Source organism: Dipteris shenzhenensis, chromosome 5 (assembly GCF_047967505.1).
Source record: "Dipteris shenzhenensis isolate YYH24624 ecotype China chromosome 5, Dip_SZ_1.0, whole genome shotgun sequence".
Classification (NCBI taxonomy): domain Eukaryota; kingdom Viridiplantae; phylum Streptophyta; class Polypodiopsida; order Gleicheniales; family Dipteridaceae; genus Dipteris; species Dipteris shenzhenensis.
This window is the reverse complement of record NC_141600.1, coordinates 3,419,539-3,446,287: the sequence shown is the minus strand read 5'-3', so window position 1 is coordinate 3,446,287 and position 26,749 is coordinate 3,419,539. Positions and strand designations below refer to the sequence as shown.

Genomic DNA, 26,749 nt, shown 5'->3' with positions numbered 1-26,749 from the left:
CCAGATTATGATTTATTTATACCGTGTGCGAGACTATGGCTCCTATAGTACAATTTTCCGAAAGAGATAACATAGGAGGGATTTTGCTTCTACCTCCAATCCTTCAACAACACCTACGCATCTCCGAGTAGGGTTTCATTGTCCCGCCAGGGTACACTCAGATCCACCTACCACACTTGCTTAGGATTGCCATTGGGTAGTTTCGTGTTTCATCGCCTCGACTCTGTATCGAGAGTGGAAGAGTAGAGGGGATCCTTAGAGAGAGTTGTATCTACACATTGTGTGACTGGCATGAGGTCGAGTCAGAAGAGCACTTAGCCTTCTATTGCCCAGTCTACTACGAGATTCGTGAATGATACCACTGCCTCTTCATAGATGGCTTCGAGCCCCTTTCTAGACTTCTCTCATACCTAGACCAGAGGTGCCTCGCCACTTTCACTCAGAAGGTGGTCCGACATAGAGAGCGTCTCATCAGATCACAGAGATAGGGGCGGATGGCTTATCAGACCCATCTCAGAGTTCTTCTAGCTAGAGAGTACTGCCCCATGATCATAGATAGCAGGCATTTGTCAACATAAGTTATCACAAACTTTTGCTGGAATTTACGCAAGACTATCAGAGGTGCGAACCAAAGGAACTTCTCTTAGTTTGGAAGCAACTACATTCAAAACTATAGTTTTCCAATGTGATAAGACCTTGGACCCCTAAAGATTCTTCTACTTCAATAGAAAAATTGGAGACTCCTTTTTCTATGGCTTTTAATAGGCATGAATCCTTAGAAGAAGAAAGTCTAAATTTTGTGTCTTTTAAGAAGGGGCACTTGTTGGGTAGGGAATATCTCCCATGTTTTGTTGCCAAGGAGGCATCATAGGGGATTCTAAGGTGGAGGGTCTTAACTATGAGCCTTCAAGGTTACTCCTCTACCATCTTTGCTCTAGCATTTTGGACCCTTGTGAGAATGTGGGTCCAACTCCATCCCCATAGCATTGTCTATCATCAAAGAATTGGTACGATGGGCGTTGATTGCCATTAGGTATCGTGGAACTTGGCTCCCTGAGTATTACCTCTGACATCAGTGGTTGGGCTGGCATTTGAGCCTCTGACACTGCCCTAGTCTGTCGAACAAACGGGTTTAGCCACTCTACTGGGTCTGTCAATCCAAACCTTCCCATGATATTGGAAAAGGTCTCCCATAATGTAGATGTTGCTGTAGATGGGGTAGGAGAGTGGAGATCGGGAATGAAGTTTAGAGTCACTGAGGATCTAACATTAGAGGGTTCACCCATGTCTCCATCCTGACTCAGGGACTCTTCCGAGAGCTAGATAATTCACTTGGTGGTGGTTCTTGCAATGAGTGAGAACTGACTTTTGAGCTTATTGACCCTAAGGATGCCAAGCTAGGTATGGAGGCATTGTCTTTAGGCTCTAGGTGAGCTTGTAGGACTCTTCCTGATCTGAAGACCATGTGTTCATTGGCATAGTTGAGGGCCCAATTCTAGGTTGAGTCCGCCTCGATGCAAGGTCAAGGGTCAGTGGCCCCTTGTGGCTTCCCTTCATCATTTCTTGATTCTCGAGGTCCCAATTTTCATGTGCTTTTTCCTATTTTTTGTGTTCCCAAAGCTATCCCTACAACCGTGGGGATAGAGCTATGGCAACGATCGATGGGATAGCAAGTCGATGGGATAGAGCTATGACAACGAGTCAACACATGTTTGACCAATGGGATAGAGCTATGGCGATGACCCATGGGGATAGGGCTAAGGTAGTAACCCATGGGGATAGCAAGTCGACGGGATAGAGTTAAGGCAACGCGGGATAGAGTTAAGGCAACAGCCGACGGGATAGAGCTATGGCAATGAGCCAATGCCTATTTTATCACTATGTAAGTCAAACAATGCCTTACTTTCACAATTTATAGGTATGGCAAGTGCAAAATGAATTGTAGATCCATAAGTGCTAGTTCCAATCTATGCCCTTTTTGGTATTTTTATAAAAAATGGATCCATGTTACACTTTTGCAATATATTTGTAATAAACCTTGAATAATAATATGTATTATTGTGGTATTCTGTGTACCAACATTTCCACTTTAGAAGACATAGATTGGACTTCCAAGATTATTTTATTTTTCCAAACATAATTCTTTGCTCTTTGCTCAATGATCAAATTTGTGAGTGATGAAACTTCTATGTTACGTAAAATTTATAGACCTTGTGCAAATTGAGGATTTTGATATGTTATTTTTATATATTCAAAGCTTTTAACTTTTCATCTTCCATGGTCACAATTGTGTCTTTTTTTATTTCCATGTAGCTATATCTAAATTGTGCATCTGTATTTGCTTCCCACAATCTTGTAGGTAATTTTGCAAAAGTAGAAGCCCATTAGAGAAGTCCTACAGGCCATTTTTCTAGAGAAATAATAGGTAGGAAATAACATAAGTAGGTTGATGGTGGCCATCACTTTTAGAGGGTTCTTTCAATTATGCTAAATAATGTTGTAGTGTTGGAAAGAAGGTAGAACACTTCAATTAGATAGAATACCTCATTAGCTAGTACTTCCTCTTAAAACAATTTTAAGAATGGAGGCTAGAGTTTGTCGATCCAATTAAACCACTTGTAAAATATATTTAGAACCTATATATTTTGGTAGCTATAGAATATTGCACTAAGTGGGTCGAACCAATGGAATTCCAAGATAACAAGCCAATAGTGTTGTAAAAATTCTCTACCAAAATATTATGACCAATTTTGGTTGTCCAATTAAATTAGTTTTTTATCAAGGAGTCATTTTCTTAATAAGATGATTACCAAATTAACACCTTTGCATATGATTATTCATAAGAAATCAACAATATATTATCCCATTAGCTAATGGACAAGCAAAAAGTCCCATAGGATTTTAAAAAGACAAGGTTTAAAAAGATTGGGATTAGAAGATTTAATTTTACTTAATGGGTATTCAAAATAGCATTTGACGTGACCATAACCATGACACCATTTAGGTTAGTATATGGCCTTGAAGTTGTAGTACCTATGGAATTCATAGTACCAAGTCAGAGGGTGTCAATGCAACATAAATCATCCCTTGGAAAGCCCTAGAATGATAGACTAGAAAAACTACTACAAGTTGAGGAAGATAGAATTCAGTTAGAGACGCAGACAGGGATGGGTAAACAAAAACATCAAGTTCAAGATATTCAAAAAAGGCGATTTTGTAATGATGTATAGAGTTTGAAAGGTCATATTCGACTAGGTTTGTCTATCACGGTGAAATTGATTTCTCAAATTTTTAAATTGCCTTTAGCTCAAGCACAAAAATGGAAGAACTATTCTGATGACTGAAGTAGAAAATCCACAACGTCGCAATCAATTAGCTTAGTTTTTGGAAAGAGTTCTATTACTTCTTCAAATTGACCATATGCCCAAAGACAACTTTGCGCTTCTGCATGTTGCAGAACAAGGTCATAAGATTTTTAGGGCTAGCTACATGCATTCCAAAGTCATGGGAGAAATACTCAAAAGAGATAAGAGGAGATTTTGCCAAAATCCTCGTCTTGCATATTTTCTTCAAGCTTTGTTTGAGCATCAATTTATGGGTACTTCAGATCCTAGTACTCCATTGAAAGCAACAACTAGCTCAGATGATGAGCCGCCCACTTAATTTGATCCAACATCAATATTTCAAGAGGTAGTGACAACATTACCACCCTCTAAGCTAAGAAAATCATGAAGTGGTCAAGAAAGGGGCTAAAATGGTACTTAGAACCTGTTCCCCTACTAGTTAAAGGACGAGTTAAGTACTTTAACAAAATTTTGCATTCTAATTGGGATTAAGTATTCTACTAGTTAGAAGGACTAGTTAAGTATTTTAACAGAATTGGGATTCAAGAGGGATATAGCTATGTGAAATCTCTTTAATGCAAATGCTAAAGATGCTTGAAATTTTAACCTTGAGGAAATATGTACTTCAAGGACCTATTGTGAAGGGATACAAGTTGAAATATAGAAGATAAATAGTGGATAGTGGGAATGCTACTACTTTACTTAAGATTTTTTTAAAGTAATTTAAGGCTCTGGACTCAACTGTACTATACAAGATGGGTACCCTTGACAAGCTAAAGCCATTATGATTGAGATCCCAAGTTTCTTGTTAGGATAACTTTTATGACCAATGGAAATAGGTTAACTTAGATAGATTAACTAATATAATGGGTACCAATGGACATATGTTAACTTACATATAAGTGAAGTAGTCCATAAGAGTAAGTGGGGAAAGGCACAATTTGGATGCTGTGTTTTTAACCCTCCACACACAGCTTGTGAGATCAATAACTACCCAAAAGCGAAACACACAAAGGGGCATGTGGTGCATGTGAGCATAAAACATAGGACCAACTACGAGGGGCACGCGGCACATGGCCTAGTTGAGAGGTAGGAGGTATCCTTGAAATGCTATGCCGGGCCCCATTAGGACATCTTTATGGACATTTTAATGCTTATAAGAATGTTGTAAAAGATCCTTATTAGGTAGGTAGCATTATGGAAAGAAAAGAAATTCTAGCTTCTCATTGAACCACGTGTCCATTTCTTAACCCTTGGATTATAATATAATAATAGCACAACATTACATAATCATAACCACCTTGTTGTTCTCTTTGGTCGTCTCCTTTCATCTAGCTATGGCTTTCATGCTTGGACCTCATCAGGGGATAATTTTCCCATCAGCATTCTAACTGTTCCTTTGCACAATCTCGGTGATCGTACTAGTTAACATTGAGCTCTCAATCCAATTCATCTTCTATGGCCATCTGGATAGGGTTTGTTCAATAATATTTCGATTCTTGGGCTGCCAATAGTGTGATCTTGTCGCATTTGTTGCTCCTCCTCTGCTGCAAGATTGTAACTTTGTCAAGCACTAAAGGCAGAAGATATGGCTCCACTATATCCTATTCGGCGCACAGTGAATCTGTAAACATCCCTGCATTGTCAGAGAATTCTTGAGCAAAAAGAACTTCGACTCGGATTGAGCGATGGCAAGCCACAACAAATCAATAATGAAGAAAACAGGTGTGACATACTTACTTAATTTTGAGTTGGTGAAAATGAGGGGAACCTTTGAGGTACGTCTGGCCATTCTGTCATTGAGATCAGAGCACTCCTCCTTAGCTGAGCTCGCTCACAATGAAAGAGTTAGCATAGCGCCTGGATCACCACCATCTCGCACCTAATACATAGCTATCCATGCCCTCGTAGAGTAGCATGACATATTCATCCTATTATGCATCGTGCTTAATGCAACAGAAACTCCAGAACCGCCTCTCGACCATTTCTTCTGAATTCAAAGCAAAAACTTATGGCTAATCTTCAGGATCGAGAGTCTGAGTGCCATGATTCTAGTTGAATGTGTCTACAAAACTGCACTGTTACAAAGCATATCCTCGTGGGATTTCTCAAGGTTTCGGTCAAATTCCGTTGGTGTCAAAGACCCGATATGCTGAGGTGGTACAAGCCATAAATATATCAAAGTTGAGTTTCGATAGGTTTTACAATCTTTTAGACAATTGAACTGGCTCACTTTCATTTTAGACAACATACTTGAATGAGAGATTATGGTTGATCATAGCATATGTAACCGATCTGATCATGCCAGTTTGGTCTTACCCATCTGATTCCTACTTCAAAGATGGAGATTCTTGTGATGAAGGTCAGATCGTTGAAGATGGAGTCAAGTACAAAGGCAATCAAGTCCCAAATTTTAAAGCAGTGGTGGCAAACACATGGCTAATCAAAAGGTGTGATTTTTTGCGATGCTTTTTGCTCTTCTAATGGTGGAAACAGAGAAACATCAAGCTTTGAGTTCTAGGCTTTTCAGCCACTTGTGGCTTTGCATATCCTTTCCTTGTGGCATCATTATTCCCTTCAGCTATTCCATTAGAAAACCTCCCCGCCTTCTGAAGCAATGGGCAAAAAACACAAAACCTTGATTGTCGATTATGAACCTAAATGTGCAGTATTCAATGATTCATAATCAAGTGGTGTTTCATCCTGGGCTTGTTATGCCTTGGCCCAAAAAATCTACGACCTTGTTTTGCCATCATCTTCTAGGGTGTGTGTGTGTGTGTAAGGGGCCAATAGGTAGGCTTTGCTTGTCAATGATTTCTCCATGATTGGAATCGTTTTTTGAGCTATTGCTCATATTGCAGATGCAAAATTCAAAAATACATGGATGGAGTGGGCTAGTGCTCTAGCAAAAGATCTGGAGTGGTTCAAAAGTCAAGCGAATGAAATTACCGAACCTAGTGAACCTAGTCTATCATACGCAAGTTACCTAAATGAACTCACTGAGGCGGATCCACCTACCTTCATTTGTCACTTTTACAATGTGTATTCATGGGGGGGCGAATGATAGGTGAATACCATCTCAATGCCATTCGTGTTAAATTTTTTTTAATTTGCCCTTATTGCACTTTGGTCAGGTGGTGCTGAAAACATAGGGAGCTCAATTTTACAAGTGGGATGGCAATCTCAAAGTCTTGCTAGGAGGTGTGAAGGAAAATTTGAACAAAGTAGTTGAAGTAAGTCAGTGGTCCACTAGTATCCATTCGAATGGAGACATGATGTCGTGGTGTACACACTAAATTTACCAACTAATTGTAGTGTGTTTGTATTGTACTTTCAGGGATGGACACGAGAGGAAAAGAACCATTGCTTGCTAGAGACTGAAAGTTCCTTCAAGAGATATAGGAAACTTGATTGTGTCATGATGGAACATGCATCTACACATGCTGGGAAACTATTACTGTTGATTGTGTCTGAGTTCTTCCTCTCTTTCCTGCTGTACTTCTTTGAGTGAGGTTTTAGCATGTGTGTGCACCTACTTTGTGTGAGAGATCAGTGAGAGTTACAGTGACCCAACACTCATCCAGGAGCAAGTGTGTAGCCCACTTAAGCTCACTGGAGAGCATGCAAGCTGACAGGGGATTGAAGGTGTTAAGAGGAAGTAGGAGACAACATTTTGGGGGACACAAGCGTCTAAAATGCAAATGAAAGGGACCTTGTTATCATCAATGCTTTTAGCTTGCATTTGACCAAATAGTTGTAAAACCTCCTCACTATGCCCTTCCTAGAGACAACTTGTGATCATGGTATTCCTTGAGACCTGAGCAGATGTTGCAGCAAGTGAAGCGCATAGAATCACAAGTGGATCAAATCTATTTGCACAGCAAAGCTTATGTAGTGATTTTAATACTCTGGGAATGCTTTGTTACACGGGCGGATGTTGGGATGTATGGGAGCATGTGCGAAGCAAGGAGATTGTTCACTATAATGCCTTATTGCAATGGTCTCCTAGACTGCCATGGTTGTGGCTTTTGACCACAATGGGCATTGCTTGCAGGCATTAGATAGCTTCCATCAAAGGGAAGCAAGTTGATCAAGGTTACAGCAACCACTGCCTTCTGGCTCTCCACAGGGAGAATCTGGGCATCCTACTCCCTGTTTGTGTCGTAATCATGGACTTCTCCATTCAGTTTATGGCAAGCACTCCTCTAATTTAATTCATGGCCCCTTGTTGCATCTATTCAGCTGCTTCTACAACGTTTGTCTCCTATGCCAGGGTTCAAACATGGTGGCTATCGTTATCGGTGGGAGGTTGCAAACAAGGATCTGTGGTTTTGTACTGCCCCATAACAAGGCCCCATTAATGGGGCCAAGGTATTATCTTGTGCGCAGCAGGAGGCCAGTGATCAACATCCATCTTGCCTTAGGTTTGGGCTACATCGAGAGCAGCAGGGAGGCCGGGGGTACTTCACAACACTCTCTGGAGCTTGAACACGCAAGTAAGCAAAGGCCAGAGGATATCTCGAGAGGCTTACTAAGAGTGCAAGCCCAAGAAGGCCACAAACTAAAATAGAGGATTGCTCGCCACAAACTGAATGAAGAAGTCCATGATTATGACATAAACAGGGAGCCGGATGCCCAAAGCCAGGGCAAATGCCCACCTGATCTGGCCAGCCACAATCTGTGTAGATACCCGACAAACGAGCCCTATGCCTATGGCCTACTACATGACAGGAACTTGCTGGCCCAATGAAACTCGTTACTCCTTGCAAACTACTCATGTCAATTATCTGCAGTCTGCCAACCTGTCCTCCTTCTGCAAAGTACTAAGCATCCTTGGTTTGTTTCAACTCGGTCATTCTCGAACATCTGCAAACTTGAGCCTCAGGACTTATAAAGTGAGAACCTTGGAACTGCTCTTATAGCTCTTCCCAACTGATCCCTTTCTGGTAAATCTGGGACTCCTCACAGCTGTCTTAAGAACCAACCTATTGTTGAGCTCCATTTAGGTCCCAATCCCAAGCCTTCCAAGGTAACATGTGATCCCTTCTGTTCGCTGTTCAGAATCATGCCGTTGGTCCACTGCAGCCCGAGAATATTTTGAACAATTTGCACTATCTCGGTTGCGTGCAGCTCCCAAATGGCTATCTGGGCAACCCATCCATTGTGCGGGCCTGTATGTAGTGTCTTTAGAGTGCTTTGACTCCTTTTGTAGTCCGTATGGCTGTGTAGGGCAGCTTTCTTTAGCCACAATCTGAGTCAAAACAGCTGCAAACTGTTTTGGGTAGGAAAGAGGAGAAGATACCAGACAGTGGTGGTAATGGTATAAATGGATGCAGGTGGAGGGTGTACCTCCCATTGCTGTCACATGTATTTGCATCTTGAAAGCTTGTGGTAGCATCCGATCCATAGTAAAAGTCCAAGAAACACACCTTGAGAATGATAGACTAAAATTGGAAAGAGGTCGTTTTGTTGGCAGCAACTTGGCTAGTGTGTATGCCAAGTTTGGATTCCTTGTGGGATCAAGCGATGTATTTTGATAGGCTTGTGCTCACGAGGTAGTCTTATGAACTGCAATAATTGAAGCATATGTTGAACATGGGCTTTGTGAGGAAGCGCTAAACTGTTTTGAATGTATGCAACTGGGGAGTGTCTCGATGAGTGATCCTAGAGTTCTCTCCCTTGTTTGGGCTTTGTAGGCTGCTGTGCCTGGCCATGTGGCAAGTTGCCACTAGTCTAGGCTCTCTTGCTGTGAGCCTGACTTGCTTCAGGTCCATTTTACTAGCCCAATCCTTGCCCCTTTCCATTGCATACCAACCCAAGCCACATCTGCCCTTGTACTAGCACTTGTGCAGCCTTAGATCTAATGCTCTGTTTTTGTGCAGCCATTGGTGCTGATCCATACCATAGGTATGTCCGATCCTGGCTGTGGTCTAGCAACTCCATGCTGTTGTCTCCTCCAGACCTGCCACATCAACAAACTGAATCCATATGGTTCTTTTTAGTCTTCTCTCCCAAGTTGTAATAGTTCTAAGCCATCTATAGGAGTTGGCACGTGTTGGTTTACTGATTAAACATCATCACGAGGAGGTGCCTATGGTATGGATGCCTATATTGAAATAGAGCAGTAGATTCAAGGTTGCACAAGTGTAGGCAAAAATCATTGAGTCAAAAAATATTACGTTTGACTCGTATGCTGGTATGGAAACTCTAGAACAAGGTTAAGAGATCCATGCAACTATGACTAGCAACAAATAGGAGTCACATGAATGTGTCCAGGGTTCGAAAATGGTGGCTGACGTTATCAATAAGAGATTACAGGCGGGAATCTATGGTTTGTTACAAGCTTTGGGCATCCTGCTCTCTATTTGTGTCGTAATCATGGACTTCTCCATTCAATTTATGGCAAGCAGTCCTCTATTTTAGTTCATGGCCCCTTGTGCTATGTCTATTTAGCTGCTTCTACAGCGTTTGTCTCCTATGCCAGGGTTCGAAAATGGTGGCTATTGTTATCAATAAGGGATTACAAACAAGAATCTATGGTTTGGTACTGGCTTTGGGCATCCTGCTCTTTGTTTATGTCGTAATCACGAGAGATCCTCTGACCTTTGTCAACCTGCGTGTTCAAGCTCCAGAGAGTGTTGTGAAGTATCCCTGGCCTCCTTGCTGCTCTCAATGCAGCCCAAACCTGAGGCAAGATGGATGCTGATCACTAGCCTCCCTGCTGCGTGCAAGATAATACCTTGGCCCCATCGATGGGGCCCTGTTATAGGGCAAATGCCCACCTAATCTAGCCAACCATAATCTGTGTAGATACCCGACAAACGAGTCCTATGCCGATGGCCTGCTACATGATAGGAACCTGCTGGCCCAATGAAACTAGTTACTCCTTGCAAACTGCTCATGTCCATTATCTGCAGTCTACCAACCTGTCCTCCTTCTGCAAAGTACCAAGCATCCTTGGTTTGTTTCAAGCCGATCATTCTCCAACATCTGCAAACTCGAGCCTCAGAACTTATAAAGGGAGAACCTTGGGACTGCTCCACGTAGCTCTTTCCAACTGATCCCTTTCTAGTAAATCTGGAACTCCTCACAGAATCACTATCACTTTCTTTGGTGAAGAGATCCGATGATAGAACGTTTAGGAGCCACTCTTGTCCGCACATTTTGGCTAGCTCACCTTCCTTCGCTAGCACCAGTCCTCCATCGGTTTCAGTCTGCACAGTCGGGGAGCTCCAATCTGTGCATTGAGAGTTCTTGATCTCTTCAAGTTGATCTAGCTTCAAGTAGTCAAGTAGCTCTTGTGCACCAAGTTGCTCCTAAAGGTACTTGCACTTGAAAACCTTGTGGAGGCAGCTTGGTGATTCAGAGTTTTCAATTGGCATTAGCTTGTTGACATTCTTCTAACTCATCCTTGTTGCTTCGATGGGCATGCACTGCTACGCATGGGTGATTGCCAACAACCTCAAAGTTTTTTGTACTACAAAATTGATCCATTGAATTTTCAAAAATGCAAAATACTATGTACAAAATACGAAATCATACATTTCTAAAAACAAAGTACCATGTGCAATATGCAAAGTGCTATGTTTTATATCCCAAACTCAAATTGCTACATACTATATGCAAAATGCAAAATCATATGAACCCAAGGAAGGACACGTTCCTTGGTCTTATAATTTTTGGAGAGGAAATGTGCCGACTCTCCCCCCACATGAATGTGTGGTTAAGTTTATTTATTTATGTGTTGGATACAAAGTGCTATTTGCTAAACACAAAAATGGAAGTTGATATAATGCTAAGTGCTAATTCTAAATGCAAAATGATATGTACAAAATTTAGAGTGCTTTTTCTCAAATTCAAGTTGCTACCAAATATATACAAAGTGATAAATGAAAACTGCTATATCCCAAATTCAAATAGCTACAAATGTTTGGCTTAAGTTCCCCGTCCTTTGAGTTAGAATCACTATCACTTTCTTGGATGAAGAGATCCGGTGATTGAACAATCAGGAGCCACTCTTATCCGCACCTTTTGGCTAGCTCACCTTCCTCCGCTAGCACCAACCCTCCATCGGTTTCAATCTACATAGTGGGGGAGCTCTAATCTGTGCATTGAGTGTTCTTGATCTCTTCAAGCTGATGTAGCTTTTGAGTAGTCAAGTAGCTCTTGTGCACCAAGTTGCTCCTAAAGGTACTTGCGCTTGAAAACCTTGTAGAGGCAGCTTAATGATTCAGAGTTTTCAACTGGCATTAGCTTGACATTCTTCTAGCTCGTCCTTGTTGCTTCGATGACTAAGACGATCAAAGCATAAACGGAAGGTATTAAACTCAATATGGTATCACAAAACAACTTTTCCAATCACACTAGCATATGCAATTACGAAACACAAGTCACAAGGATGCACACTCAAAGGAAAGGCTCTTGTAGTAATACAAAAATCATTTGCACCAGGACTAACATATGTCATGCTTTCATGAGTCACCACTTGAAACAACTTAAGAATTTTAAATAAAATCAATCCATCTGACTTCATTCCAATGCTTACATGAACTTTACAAAAAAAAGATCAATAGAAAATCCTTTTATTAAATATTCATCAATATAAGAGAAAAGAAACTTTTGATAATGTTCTAAAGAGATGATAAAAAAAAAGCAAAAGAGTTGCCATTTACCATAGAAGGTATAACTTCCATTATTGATTTAAATTTTGCAAAAGAAGCATATGGAGAACATTTTGAGTTTTTCCCGACTCCAACAAAGAACAATATATTTCAGCCCCCTACAAGTACATTCTTGACTCCAAATCTTAAAATACATACAAACTTCATCTTCTAACACACAAGAAAAACTCATCGTACTTCATTTTGCTATTTCAAATAGAAAATCGCGAAGAAGACAAAGAAAAAGGCACAAAAGGCCCATATCACATATATTCTATTCTATGTATTGCTACAGAAAAAAGATATATTGGACAAACTAGAAATCTTGAAAAACGGATAGCACGGCATCAAACCAATCCTCCATTAAAATTGAAACATGATGTTAACAGATACAAATCATTCCACTCGAACTTCAAAACAGAAATCCTAGCCACCACAAACTTTAAAAGCAAAGCGGAGACACTCGAAGAAAAATACAGAAGAGAACTCAACACAATGGACTCGAAATATGGCTACAGTAACCTCACTCGAAATCTAGCATCTACAAAAAAATTTTACTTTCTAAAAAATAGAGACATAATCTAGTATATTTAGGTAGAAGCCCATTTTCAATACATGTAAAGGACTTCCTATTTCAAACTATAGTTAAATCGTACTCTTGGAGGACTCTTAATTCATAACATAAATTACTCAATTTTTTACATTTTCAAAGCATTACTACTTTTTTTCAATACACATAAAATAATTCATGTATGAACTGTTATTAAAAAATGCTTACTAAAACGTCATGTTTATAGTGATATATAACTCCATTTATAACAATTCCAATAATAACCACTTTTAGGTATACTAGATAAAATTTCATCTATTGTTACTCTTATAATAATATTATAGTGTATTTCAAAAAATACTACTATAATAAAATCTAAGTTCTAAATTCACTTTAAAAATCAAGTCAAGATGGAAAAATTATTTAACACTAAATTCATTTATATAAATTCTAGCTCAATACAGCTACCTGCCCGCATCTAGTTTCTAGCTACCTGCCAGCATCTAGTTTGTTTTGTCCTGAAGGATCCATCAATGCTGGTCCTTGGTTGGTTATGGGTGCACAGCTGAGGCTCCCTCCACGCTTTGCTGGAAATGTAGCCTACAAGAGGCTGCCTCAGCTCAACAACCAGGTCAAGGAAATTCATCCCCTCGCGATGGAACGTTCCAATGGACTTTCTTTGTTCGAGACAAATAATCTGATGCAAACGTATGTTAAGCAAGGACGACTGATGGATGCACGTCACATATTCGACAATATGCCGAAGCGCAATGTCGTTTCATGGAACATTATTATCCTGGGCTATGCCAATCAGGACGAGGGTGCGTGGGCTTTGGAGTTGTATGCTCGGATGCGCCAACAAAGCGTTCACCCGAGTGACCGAACCTTTGTAGCCGCATTGAAGGCGTGCAGTAGCCTGGCAGCTTTGGAAGAGGGCAAGCAAGATGATGGGATATCTATGAAAACGGGGTGCTTGGAGAAAGGTAGAGCAATTCACTCCCAAATAGTAATTATTGGTTTTGAGTCAGATGTATTTGTCGGGACAACCTTGGTGGATCTGTACGTAAAATGTGGGAGCTTGCAGGAGGCTCAACGTGTCTTTGTACAACTGTCTCATCGCAATAGGGTTTCTTGGAATACCATGATCCTGGGGTATGCCCAGCGGGGAGAGGGTGTACGGGCTTTGGATTTGTATTCACAGATGCACCAGGAAGGTGTCCAACCTGATGATCGAAGCTTTGTTGGGGCATTAAAGGCTTGCAGTAGCCTGGTAGAATCAGATGACGGGCAGCAAGTTGAAGAGAATTTTGCTAAAAAGACACAATGTCTGGAGGAAGGTAGAACCATCCACTCTCAAGCTGTAAAGAGTGGCTTCGAGTCAGATTTGTTCGTGGCAACTACCTTGGTGGATACATATGCAAAATCCGGCAGTCTGGAGGATGCATTGCGTGTTTTTAACAAATTGCCTCATCGTGACGTGGTTTCTTGGAATGCCATGATCCTGAGCTATGCTACTCAAGAAGAGGGTCGGCTGGCTTTGGACTTGTATGTACAGATGTTCAAGGAACGTGTCCAACCCAATCATGGAACCTTTGTTGGTGCATTAAAGGCCTGCAGTAGCTTGGCAGCACTGGAAGAAGGGAAGCCAGTTAAAGGGCAATCTTCAAAATTAGAATGCCTGGAGAAAGGTAGAGCCGTTCACTCCCAAGTAGTAAAGGGAGGCTTTGAATCCAATGTATTTGTGGGAAATGCTTTACTGGATATGTATGCAAAATGTCGGAGCTTGGAGGATGCACGGCGAGTCTTTGATGAATTGCCTCATTATGATGTGGTTTCCTGGAATGCCATGATCCTGAGCTATGCCAAACAGGAAGAAGGTGTCCTGGCTCTGGCTTTGTATGCACGGATGTGTCAAGAGTGTGTACATCCAGATGAATGGACCTTTGTTGGTGCATTGAAGGCTTGCAGTAACCTTGGATTATTGGAAGAGGGAAAGCAAGCCACTAAGAAATTTGAGAAAATAATATTGCTGGAGAAAGGTAGAGCCATTCACTCCCAAGTAGTAAAGAGTGTCTTTGAATCAGATGTATTTGTGGGAAACACCTTGGTGGATATGTACTCAAGATGTGGCAGCTTGGAGGATGCACGGCGCGTCTTTGATGAATTGCCTCATCGTGATGTTGTTTCTTGGAATGCCATGATTTTGGGGTATGCTCAGCAGGAAGATGGTGCGTGGGCTTTACAATTATATGCATGGATGCATCAGGAAGGTGTCCAACCATGTGAACAAACTTTTGTTGGTGCATTGAAAGCATGCAATGGCCTGGCAACAATGGAAGAGACAAAGCAAGCTGATGGGAAATCTGAGAGAAAACTATGCCTAGAGAAAGGTAGAGCCATCCACTCCGAAGCAGTAAGGACTGGCTTTGAGTCATATGCATTTGTTGCAACCACCTTAGTGGACATGTATGCAAAGTGTGGAAATTTGGAGGATGCACGATGCGTCTTTGACAAGTCTTCCACTCATGATACAGTCTCTTGGAATGCCATGATCCTGGGCTATACCAAGCAGGAGGAGGGTGCATTGGCTTTGGACTTGTATACACAGATGTGGCACGAAGGCATCCAACCATCTGAACTAACCTTTGTTGGTGCATTGAAAGCTTGTTCTATCCTGGCAGCATTGGCAGAGGGCAATGACCTTGATGGGAAACTTGAGAAAACAGGATCCCTGGAGAAAGGTAGAGGCATCCACTCCCAAGTAGTGAAGAGTGGCTTTGAATCAGATATATTTGTGGCAAATACTTTGGTGGATATGTACGCGAAATGTGGGAGCCTGGAGGATGCAAAATGTGGCTTTGACAAATTGCCTCAACGTGATGTGGTGTCCTGGAATGCCATGGTCCTTGGGTATGCTAAGCAGGACGAGGGTGCACAAGCTCTGGACTTTTATGCACGGATGTGCCAGGAAGGTGTCCAATCGGACCAGCGAACTTTTGTTAGTGCATTGAAAGCTTGCAGTAGCCTGGCAGCACTGGAAGAGGGGAAGCAAGTGGACAGAAAACAAGAGAAAACAGGAGGCCTGGATGAAGGTAGGGCCATTCACTTCCACATAGTAAAGTGTGGCTTTGAGTTGGACATATATGTGGGAACCACCTTGGTTGATATGTACGCGAAATGTGGGAGCTTAGAGGATGCACAGTGTGTCTTTGAGGACTCACCGATTCATCAGACGGTTTCTTGGAATGCCATTTTATTGGGGTATGCCCTGCAGGCAGAAGGTGCACGGGCTTTGGAGCTGTATGTACGCATGCACCATGAAGGTGCCCAAATGTGCGAAAGAACCTTTGTTGGTGCGTTGAAGGCTTGCAGTAGCCTGGCAACACTGGAAGAGGGCAAGCGAGTTGACCAGAAATTTGACCAAACAGGGTGCTTGAAAAAAGGCAGAGCAGTCCATTCACAATTAGTAAAGAATAGATTTGAGTCAGATGTATTCGTGGCAACCACCTTGGTGGATATGTATGCGAAATGTGGGAGCCTGGAAGATGCACGGCGTGTCTTTGACGACGTTCATTATCATGATGTGGTCTCCTGGAATGCCATGATCTTGGAATATGCTAAGCAGGAACAGGGTGCATTGGCTTTGGATTTGTACGCACAGATGATCCAGGAAGGTGTCCAACTGTATGAGCAAACTTTTGTTGGTGCATTGAAGGCTTGCAGTAGCCTGGCAGCACGGCAAGAGGGGAAGCAAGTTGACAGAATATTTGAGAAAACAGGATGCCTGCAGAAAGGTAGAACCATCCACTCCCAAGTTCTAAAATGCGGTTTTGAGTCAGATGCGTTTGTGGGGAACACCTTGGTTGATATGTATGTAAAATGTGGAAGCCTGGAGGATGCACGGCTTGTCTTTGATGAATTGCCTCATCAAGATGCGGTTTCATGGAATGCTATGTTGCATGGGTACGCCAAGCAAGAAGAAAGTGAGGAGGCTTTTAGACTTTATACACAGATGCAAGAGAAAGGTCTGTCACCAACTGACGGCACCTTTGCTGCTGTTTTGAGAGCATGTGGAAAAATCGCATCTTTGGAAACTGCAAAGGAACTCCATTCTCAAGTTAGTGGTGTTGGTTTTGAGACTACTGCAACTGTGGCACATAGTCTTATAGACATCTATGCTAAATGTGGGAGCATGGTAGATGCACAACAGTTGTTTGATGCATTGTGCACACGGGATGTTGTACCATGGAATGCATTGGTTGCAGGATATGCTCACCATGGAGAGAGCGAACTTGTGTTTCATCTGTTTGAGAGAATGAGGGGGGAAGGCATACAGCCAGACGAGGTGACACTTCTTAGTGTTCTCACTGTGTGCAGTCACGTCGGTCTAGTGGACAAGGGAGAGAAGTATTTTCACACCATGAGCAAACAGTACGGCATTATTCCGAATATTGAGCACTGTACTTGCATCATTGATCTCCTTGGTCGTGCAGGCCAATTGCACAAGGCAGTGGCAATGGTGGAGAAGATGCCTTTTCAACCTAATGTTGTTGCATGGTTGACGGTATTGGGTGCTTGTCGAAAGTGGAAAGATGTGGAGACTGGAAGGCATGCCTTTGAAAATGTAGTAAGATTAGATGACAAAGTTCCGGCAGCATATGTCTTGATGGCAAATATATATGCAGATGCTCACATGCATGAAGATTGTGATAGGGTTGCGCTAATGATGGAGAATGCTCAAGCATGGGAGAATCCCAGAAAGAACTGGCAAAGTGATCTTAGTGGGAATGGTGCATACATTTGTGGTGGCAAATAGGAGACATACCTAAAACAAGATGTAGCTGCAAAGTTGAAGGATATTCCTTTCAAAAGGAAGAAGAAGGATATTTGCTCACTTTTCACTGTGTGCTACACTGATCTTGGGATGTGAAAAGCCAAAAGCACTGTGTGAGCATAGTGAGAAGCTGACTGCAATTGGCATGGATACCCAAGTGCATCAGGCTATTCATCCCATAAAGCTATCACAGTAGAAAGTACTGTTCACATTCAGAGAAAGGATTGCCCAAGCGGCAGACTGAACAAAGTGCTTTTGTGCTTCACTTGCCCAAGAAGCATGTAACTACAAAAGTTACATCATCATTATGAATGGAGAGGAAGGACCCTTGCATGGACATAATTGTTGGAGATTAGGGTCCACTTGTGCACCCTCACATGAGGAGAGCACAGGCATAGTACCAATATAGGATTGGGGGGCATGAGAATCTACTGTGTGAGCATTAGGTAAGGATGCCACATTGGTAGATCGAGGTGGAGGGAATCATCTACAGGACAGTCACATGGGCATGTAGTCCAATCTTAGAGGTGGGCAGAAGCTCAGGAAGAAAGCAAACCTGTAAGCAGCATGCAGCAAGAACAGGGTGTGAATTACAGGCTGTGGGGCGACATCTGCAGGTCTTCCTGGAGCATCTCCAAGGTCCATGGATAGGTTGTGTCGTTGCTATGCAGGACTGTGCAGGAGCGGGTGAGAGGCTGCTGCAGAACAGGCGAGCAGAGGCAGCACACAAAGGAGTCACAGAAGCAGTACAGGCTGCTGGAAAGGCCTGGTCAGGCTTTGGTAAGTCGCTGGTGGACTGCAGACAGCCAGTATTAGGCGCCTGCAGAAGAACTCATATACCACAGACCAGGTCGGCTGGTCTGTGGCAGTTTGGATGGCTGGACCAGGTCAGTTGGCTGGGGGACTGGGACGGCCAGTTGACGGAGTTTCCTAGCAAAAGGCCCCATTGTGGGGGGCATTTTGCAGTTCTGTCTCTGAGCATTCCACCCTACTCGAGTGTGCAGATCAATGATGTATTGGAGAGCAGAGGCGTGGATGAGTACAGCAGCAAAGGTTCTTACATACAGCTCAGACCGGAAGCAACCCTTACATCTTGGAGCAGATGTTGGTGCATACCTACAGCCGGTAGGAGAGCAGACATCTGCAGGAGGGTGCTGTCCAAGGAGTTCGCATTATGAAAGGTGATTGAAGCTCATTGAGGATGACGCAACCTAAGGAGTGCAAGGACAGAAGTAGCAGTGTTTGTACTCACATACAGTGCAGTGGACTGCTGCATGTTTTGGGATCTCTGGTGAAGCTTTTTGTTAGAGAGTTTGGCTTAGATTTGTGCATATATTATGAGACATTTTGAACTGTTCTACTGTTGTCTATCTCCTGAGTTTGGTGCTTGTGATTTCTATCTTGTGGACACAAAATTTGTCTAAGATCTTTCCACTGTGTGGAGAAACTAGCCAAGGTGTAGGTTGTTCTATATGGTATCAGAACCACGGCTGCCTATTTGGAGAGCAGTGTGACGGTGGTGTGCTTGGAAGTGAGATCTGAGAGACTAGGGTTTCATTGGAGGCAGAGATCTGAAGCCAGGAGATGTATGCCTTGGTAATCATGTCATCCAGTAAAAGATTGACTTCGACAACTGAAAGAGGAAGGTGACTTCTTATCAGTAAGGTGCAACAAGAAGGTCAGTGTGTGTGTAAGAATCCCCTTTGAAGTAAAACTTCACAGGTGTAGATGGTGACCCACATGCCGATGCCAATTCCAAACTTTGGTTCGATGCTGGACAGGACAAAGTACCCGATCGGGAAGATCAAGAAGGACGAGATTCAAAACCGGAGGATTAGAAGGACGCGTTGGGAAAGACAATCTAGGTGGCAGATTCGGATGACACGAGAATAGATGCAGAAAGATGTTGATGGATTGTGGGATTTAACTGAAGGATGAGATTCAAAACCGGAGGACTAGAAGGACGCGTTAGGAAAGATAATCGAACCAGATGACACCAGAATAGATGCAGAAAGATGTTGATGCATTCTCAATGATCATTGGGACGAGTGCAGATTCTGTGCTTCCACACACTGAGACCACCTCACTTGAGACATGGATGATCCTGAAAGACTTGTACAAGACGGTGAATACAGATTGCATCCTAATGCTTCAAAGTCAGCTCTTCATTTGAACTTGGAAGAAGGTGACTAGGTGTGTGATCATCCAGTCAAGGCCAGAATGTTACAAGATCAATTGGCTGCTGTAGGTCAGAAGGTGGACACAATCAATTGACCACTCTAGTGCTAAGTAAACTGCCAAGAAGCTTCAAGAGGTTGGTAACAAACCTAATACTTGAAGAGAGATCAAAGCCATTGACCTTTGAGGAGCTTGGTTCCTTGTTGATCCAGGAGGAAGCGAGGCACCAGCTGCATGAGCATGAGGGGCGATGAGAAAGCGTTCAATGCCATACTAAAGGTAACATGTCGGGCAAGCCAGGGAGAGGCAAGCCTAGTAAGAAAAGGACACTTCTGAAGATGGAGACTCTTCTGGTAGGGATGAGAAGAAAAAGTGCTACGAGAAATGATTGGACAAAGAGATTGGTGGAAGAAAAAGGCTAATCAAAAGAGGAAGTAAGAGGAAAAGTCCGAGGGAGAAGGTCTTCAGAGCTCCCGCGTGAGCTGCTGCCCTCGTGGCCCTTGGCTGATCCTGCTGCCCCGCCATCTCTTCCCTCCCACATCCTCGTCCGCCTGCCCCTGCCATCTCTTCCGCCCTCCGTATTCTCCTCGGCCTCCCTCCTGCCATCTCCTACGCCTCCTGTCTCCTCTCCTCCACTTGCCCCCCCCCCCCCGCCATTCCTTCCACTCCCCCTGCCTTCTTTTTGGTCTCCCTCCGCCTCCCGTTGTCCCCCCCTCTCCCCTTCTGCTGCCCCCCACCTCCTCTTCGCCTTCCCTACCGCCTTCTCCAAGTCTTTCCTTCCCGCCTCTTCGCCCCCTCTTCCATACCATCCCCCTCCGCCTCCTTTCCCGCCATCTCTTCCCTCCCACAGCCTCCTCCGCCTTCCCCTCGCCATCCTCCTCCGCCTCCCTCCGTCAGCTCCTCCCCCCTGCCATCTCTTCCGTCCTCCGTCTTCTCCTCGGCCTCCCTCCCGCCATCTCCTATGCCTCCTCCCCTCCGCCTGCTCTTCCGTCCCCCAGCCATTCCTTCCCCTCCCGTTGTCTTCTCTTTGGTCTCCCTCCGTCATCTTCTCCTCCGTCTCCCGTTGCCCCTCCCTCTCCCCTTCTGCTGTCCCCCGTCTCCTCTTTGCCTTCCCTGCCTCCTCCTCCCCGCCTTCTCCAACTCTTTCCTTCCGCCTCTTTGCCCCCTCTTCCCTGCCATCCCCCTCCGCTCCTTTCCCGCCGCCTTCTCCGCCTTCTTCCTCCTTCCCTTAGCATGTCCTTTTTCGCTCCCCTCCTCGCCTCTTCTCTGTCTCCTCCTCTGACTTCTCTCCGTCTCACCCCACCTTTTTATAAATTCTCTCCTTGCAGCGGGAGCATTTGTGCTTGTTCGGAGAAAGAAAATCTTGGTGGTGACCCTTGGTCTGGCCAGAGGCGTTCTATGGCTGCACCCTCAAATCCCACAGCCGTTAAGATCCTTTCCCTAGCCGACAAGCAACAGGTACAAGAAGTAGTTCAGTCCCTCCAAGACCAGGTGATCATGGGCAGAATTGTGGGAGTCACACCCACGAGGAGATAGGTGCGAGAGTGGATCCATACAAGCTTAGCACTAGAAGGTGACTTAGGAGGTCACCATTTATAGAAAAGGCGTCTTCCTCATCCAGCTGAGCTCCCTCGATACTGCCTCGACACTTGTGGAGCAGAGCCCCATCCTCCTTGGCTCGCATTTGGTGTACCTCTTCCCTTGACACCATGGCTTTATAGTGGAGAACATAGACACGACACCATGTGTCCGTTTTTCGGTTACGCTCCGTCTCTCGGGGCTTCCAAAGGAATATAGAGCTGTTCTCTCCTACATTGGGTGCAGTCTCTGTCAGATTCGGTCGCATCAGTGGTAGCAGATGAGGGGGTTTCTAGGATCATGCTGGTGGTTGAGAGCTTAGAGTCCATCGTAGAGTTGATCCTCTTAGAGATCCTTGGAGGAGGTACACTTCGCCAATGAGTGGAGATTTCTTGGTTACCAGGTCAGTGTCTTCGTTGCAAACAGATGAGTCACCTAGCTAGAGATTGCTCCCGCGGTCAAGGTCGAGCTTCTCTCTCCACTCTGCAGAGCAGGTTAGAGCTCAGCATCTCCTAGACAGGAGCAATAGGAGTCTTAGACTCCCGGGGTGACCCCTTCAGAAGGGGATTGGACCTAGGTTAAAAAGAAAAAGAAACCAAGCAAACAGGCTCGAAAGTGCCATAGGCAGAGGGATAGATGCAGAGAGTATTTTGAGAGGCACCTTAGGAGGAGCAACAACAGCAGGAGGCCACACGTGGAGACCCACCCTCCCAACGGCAAGGACCATTGGTCAGCCAGGTGATCCTCTCAAGATGGAGGTCCAGCGTTCGCATTCACCCTTGTATCAGCAATGAGCTTCAGGATCTCATGATGCTACGATGGCAGAAGTTGCGGATGTTAGTCCGGCAGCGGTTGAGGAGCGGATTCTGAGCCTCGACGAACCTGATCAGTAGGAGGGCTTGTGGTCGTCCCTAATCTCCCTCGTCTCTCTCCCCCTCCCCCCAGATCCCTCTTCCTCTTCACTCCCTCCCCTTCCTCTTGGGTTTCTCTCGTCCCCTCTTTCCCCCTCGTCCCTCTTGTTATGGTCATCCTCACCACCCGTCCCCCTCCTCCTCCGTCCCCTCTCCACCTCCTTAGCAAGTTCTTCAGGCTTCCCACCCTCCCCTGCCAGTAGGCAAGGGTAAGACAACGTCCCCTTTTGCTTTCTCATCGCAGCATCCTGTCCCGTCTCTTCATTTGGGAGGGAGCTAGAGGGAAGGGACTCGTCCTCCCGATTAGCAGTTCCTAATTTCTAGCGTGAGCGTCCCTTACTGCGGGACTTCTGGAGATTGGGACCTTGGAATTATCTAGAGATTCTGGACTCTCTCTCTATCCTTGGAGGTAACGCTTGTGATCTTGCAGCCTCGGAAAGGGGGTTTGATCAGCGTAGTGGGCTCCCAGACACACCCAGTTTAGAGATTCCAGTTTGCCTCCACAGGGTTGGAGAAGTGGTTCTCAGTGGTGTTTGATGCTATGTTGGGTGATCATATTTCATGCATGATGGATGAGTGGATGGGACCACAGGGATTGGACCTTGACATGTCCATGGCGCTGAGGTGAATTTTCAGCCGTGCTTCACACGGGAGAAGTCGATGTGTGGTTTGGCAGTAGGAGTTATCAGACTGTTGCTTGAGGCAAAGGTTGATCAGGCATACTACTAGCCACTCTAGAAGTGTGCAGAGTTGTTCAGGGTGAAAGTCTCCTTCATGATGAAGTGGGCACGGAAGATTGGCATTCAGCGAGTGTCCACCTCAGTACACCGACGTACAGACACAGACTACTCATCCTCCAAACCCCCGGTAAAGTCACATCAGGCAGTCTTTCTAGATTAGACACCCACTCACAGGAGTCTTGTTTTTTGCATCCTCGTCCTCATGAGCTGGACCATAGTGAGTTGGAACTTGTACGGGTCCATGATCGTGCTCGTAGTCAACCACAGTACTTAATTCTTTGACAGGAGTTGCAGAGGGCAGTGGTAGGACGGGCAGTGAACTTTTTGATTCAGGAGCATATGTTCTCAGCATCAGACATTAGACGACGATACCACCTCTCGAGGAGAAGTCGAGAGATGTTTCCCCTTGCAGTAGGACGGAGCAGAGGGGTCTGCATTTCGGTTCACAGATAGTGGCTCCATAGGTTTATGATCAAGGCGAGCTTATCCTAGGACGGGCAGTTTGGATAGGAGAGTCTAGGATTGGGATGCTGAACGTATATGTCTCACATGCAGACATTACCGTCCGACCTTTTGGAGGAGGCTGACAGAGTGTCTTCCGGATGTAGACTTTTTTATTGTTGGAGGAGACTTCAGCAACCTAGAGTTGGGAAGGACAAGCAGGGCAGTGCCTCTTTCTCTAGGATGCCAGTAGCAGAGCGGAGCACCTAGGAGTAGTTCATCTTCATGATCAGTGGCAGAGACCCATGGCGAAAGCCAGAGTTTGGGTAGACCTTGGCAGCCTTCTCTTCTCTTTTGGGTAGAGGAGACATGATGGACTACTTGAGAGGCTAGACCGCTTCTACGTTGGGGACTGGGCACTACACGGAGGCGGCTCTATTGAGATTCTGGCAAGCACCATGATGTTAGACCAGTCTCCAGTAGTACTCCACTTAGAATAGCCCCGTCTAGGTCTTCCCCGGAAGGGAATCCGCATTTCAGAGGATCTCCTGCAGGATAGGGAGATTCAGAAGGTCATGGCAGAGATTTGGCAGTAGTCAGAGACGGCACCTTGCGAGGGCTAGGCTTCGTGGGTGGCTGACGCGATACAGAGAAGTAGTGAGGAGTGAGCCCTTAGACAGAAGAGGGCTTTTCAGGAGCGCGAGCGGGCACTGCAGAGAGACCTTGCTTGCATAGAGAGGCTCAAGGAGCAGGACCCAGGATCCCAGTGGCTTAGTGGCAAGTTTAAGAGCACGTGCCTTGAGCTTCAGATCACAGACATTCGGGGGGCTGAGTTTTCCTATCACTCCTCCCGGGCTTGGTGGGTATAGCAGGGAGACATGATGACGAAGTAGTTCTTTCAGACCATTGGGCCAAGATCGACATGCACACAATTGAAGTGTCTATAGGATTCGTTGGGCATAATGCACTGCTCCGCATGAGATTTTAGACCTGACTACAAGATTTTATAGCCAGCTCTTTCAGACGAAGAGGATGACTCCAACTTGTTTTGTGAAATAATAATATCATCAAAGTTTTGTTGTGTAAATAATAATATCTCCAAAGATTATAACTCAAAAGAAAATTCCACATTATGTTTCCAAACAGCATATCTAAGTGCATGTCTACATATACATAATATGAGAAGATAAAGATTATAAGTTAACTCAAAAGAGAATTCTACATTAGATTTTTAAACACAACATCTAAATGCATGTCTACATGCACCCTCATGACTCCAAAGGCTCTTATTATTCCTTACCAAGCTTGATTTTGGGACAGATATTGTCTGCAAACTTTATCTTCTTAGTTACCCAACTATAAAAAACTTTATCTTCTTAGTTACCCAATAACACAAGAACTTTGCGAAATTTTTGTGAATGTCTTAACTTCAAGAACATAAGGAGAAGACTAATGTCATCCTAGCCTTCCTTTCATGTCAAGTAGAGGAGAGGATAAGATCACGTTGAAATCGATCTTAGCTTTTCATACCTAGTGGAGCATGAAAAGCTAAGATCGATTTCAAAATCGATCTTAGCATCTCATCCTCCACTGAGAAGGAGAGGCTAAGATTAATCTTAGTCTCTCATGCTTGCTCTCATGCTCCACTGGCATGAGATGCCAAGATAAATTTTAAAAGGGATCTTAGTTTTAAAACTGATCTTAGCCTCTAATCCTTTAGTGAGCTTGAAAGCCCTAGATCAGATTTAAAATCGATCATACCCTCTCATGTTGGTGGAGTATGAGACACTAAGTTCAACGATAGCTGTTAAGTAGCCAATAATACAATAACTTGTGAAAATCATATCAATGATTCAACTTTATGAACTTGAGTAGTTTCGAAGACGCTTTGTAGGAATAGCCAAAGAAGTTTATAAACAATTCAAAAGATGTATTTACAAAAACTTTTGAAACCATTGAACATTTATGCCTTTTGACCTGCTCTTTGGGATGCAAGCAGCTAGTGGGCTATTTTCTCAATATCCGATAGGGTGTTTTGATCTTGTACAACAGCCAGGGTTCCCAATCTCTGCTTGTTTGAAATCTGTGTGTCTGCACCATGTGACTCCTCTCGGGTTGTATATAGTATCTTTCTCCAAGTTTTCCCACACTCTTAGATCTTTGGATTTGGGGGCTAGGTTTGAGCACTTGCCATTCACCTTAATCTCATCTTGATGCTTGCTCACAAATGCAACTATCTTTCTTTCAACTTCAAAGACTCTATGGCAGCCACACCATTTGTGAATGCATCCATAACACATTGATCTAGTTAGCAAAGGCAGTCAATGCAAATTCTACATTCCACAAGTGCAGTTACACTTATCTAATAAATATTAGACTTATTGTGGTCAAATAGTGCATGTAAGAAGAATGCAAATGAAGAACAAGTGTAACTTCTAGTCTCCATAGAATCACCAAAAACTTCAAGTGCTACCATTGCATTAGCAAAGTAACAAGAACAACTAACAATAGTTGATGCCATCCTCCTTAGTCTACTTAAATAGTTGGTGCTGATCATCTTTCAACCTCGACAACGAAGCCATTAGTCAGGCATGTGCACACTAACATATAAATATTTCATGACAACATTGTATTAGTAACTTTGAAAAAATCTCAATATTTTGGGAAAATGAAATGGGGACAAAGAGCCTTACAATCTATTCTTCTCATCTACCTAGCCCATCTTCATCTTTCATCAATTTTGGGCATCTCTTGTTTCATCAATAGTGGCTCTTAAACTAAGAATTTGAAATCCAATTAATTTTGGTTTTGTTGCTTTAGAGAATTAATGCAATGTTTTGTTAATTTTGGGAATTTAATATTTGTTGTGTAACCTCTAAATTTTTGCTCAATTGCAACAGTAGTATAGAAATCACCTACACACTGTTAATAAATAGTACTTGATAGTGAAAACATGAAAACATATTGCATGCTAGAGACTAAAGAGTTCGTTGAATTCTCAATAATGTCATATTATATGGTTGGTGGAGAGATAAACTACTTTTTTGCAACATTGCCTTGAGTGTGCTAATTTTGTCATTGATCAGGATAATGTCAAGTATTAAACATTCAACCACATTACAAACAGAAAGACAATGAGCTGAATTTCTAAATAGCCAAATTTCAAAAGACACCACCACCTTACAACCATTGAATTGTTACACTAGCTCAATCTACACTCTTGTTGATAACTTCATCGACCCCTAGTAGGCTTGCTTCTGCTTTCTCAAACATAGTAGGTGGAATTTTAATCTTCTTGGGCTTCTTCCCTCCTTTTGGTGTCCAACTCCATACGATTGAGTTTGCTTGCTTCCAATGCATAGGATCCTTCTCATTGCGCATCCAAAACTTCTTCCAGCAATTTTCAAGCAACTTCAAGAAAGGTTCTTCAAACCAGTTGGATTTCTTTACTTCTGAGTTCTTCTTCTTTCTTGATTCATATATCACTCTTACTTTTTCTTTACTATGTTATAG

General features: G+C 43.7%; 2 protein-coding genes across 2 annotated transcripts; both read left to right on the top strand.

The window, feature by feature from the left end:
* The first annotated feature begins 5,645 nt into the window (after positions 1-5,645).
* LOC147901507 (heme oxygenase 1, chloroplastic-like) lies at positions 5,646-6,855 on the top strand. Its single transcript, XM_087375156.1, has 4 exons — positions 5,646-5,739; positions 6,206-6,384; positions 6,497-6,577; positions 6,682-6,855. Exons 1-4 carry the CDS (start codon positions 5,646-5,648, stop codon positions 6,853-6,855), a joined length of 528 nt encoding a protein of 175 aa, XP_087231282.1.
* Positions 6,856-13,107: 6,252 nt separating this feature from the next.
* Positions 13,108-18,735, top strand: LOC147901506 (pentatricopeptide repeat-containing protein At3g02330, mitochondrial-like). The gene has a single exon (XM_087375155.1). It carries the CDS (start codon positions 13,108-13,110, stop codon positions 17,368-17,370), a length of 4,263 nt encoding a protein of 1,420 aa, XP_087231281.1. The 3' UTR covers positions 17,371-18,735.
* The last annotated feature ends 8,014 nt before the right edge of the window (positions 18,736-26,749 follow it).

Excerpts from the sequence above, each read along its gene's own strand:
- LOC147901506 (XM_087375155.1), top strand. The coding sequence starts at position 13,108 with ATGGGTGCACAGCTGAGGCTCCCTCCACGCTTTGCTGGAAATGTAGCC.
- LOC147901507 (XM_087375156.1), top strand. The coding sequence starts at position 5,646 with ATGCCAGTTTGGTCTTACCCATCTGATTCCTACTTCAAAGATGGAGAT. Across the intron at positions 5,740-6,205 it reads AGATGGAGTCAAGTACAAAG|ATGCAAAATTCAAAAATACA; the intron begins GCAATCAAGTCC and ends CTCATATTGCAG. Across the intron at positions 6,385-6,496 it reads TCATTTGTCACTTTTACAAT|GGAGCTCAATTTTACAAGTG; the intron begins GTGTATTCATGG and ends CTGAAAACATAG.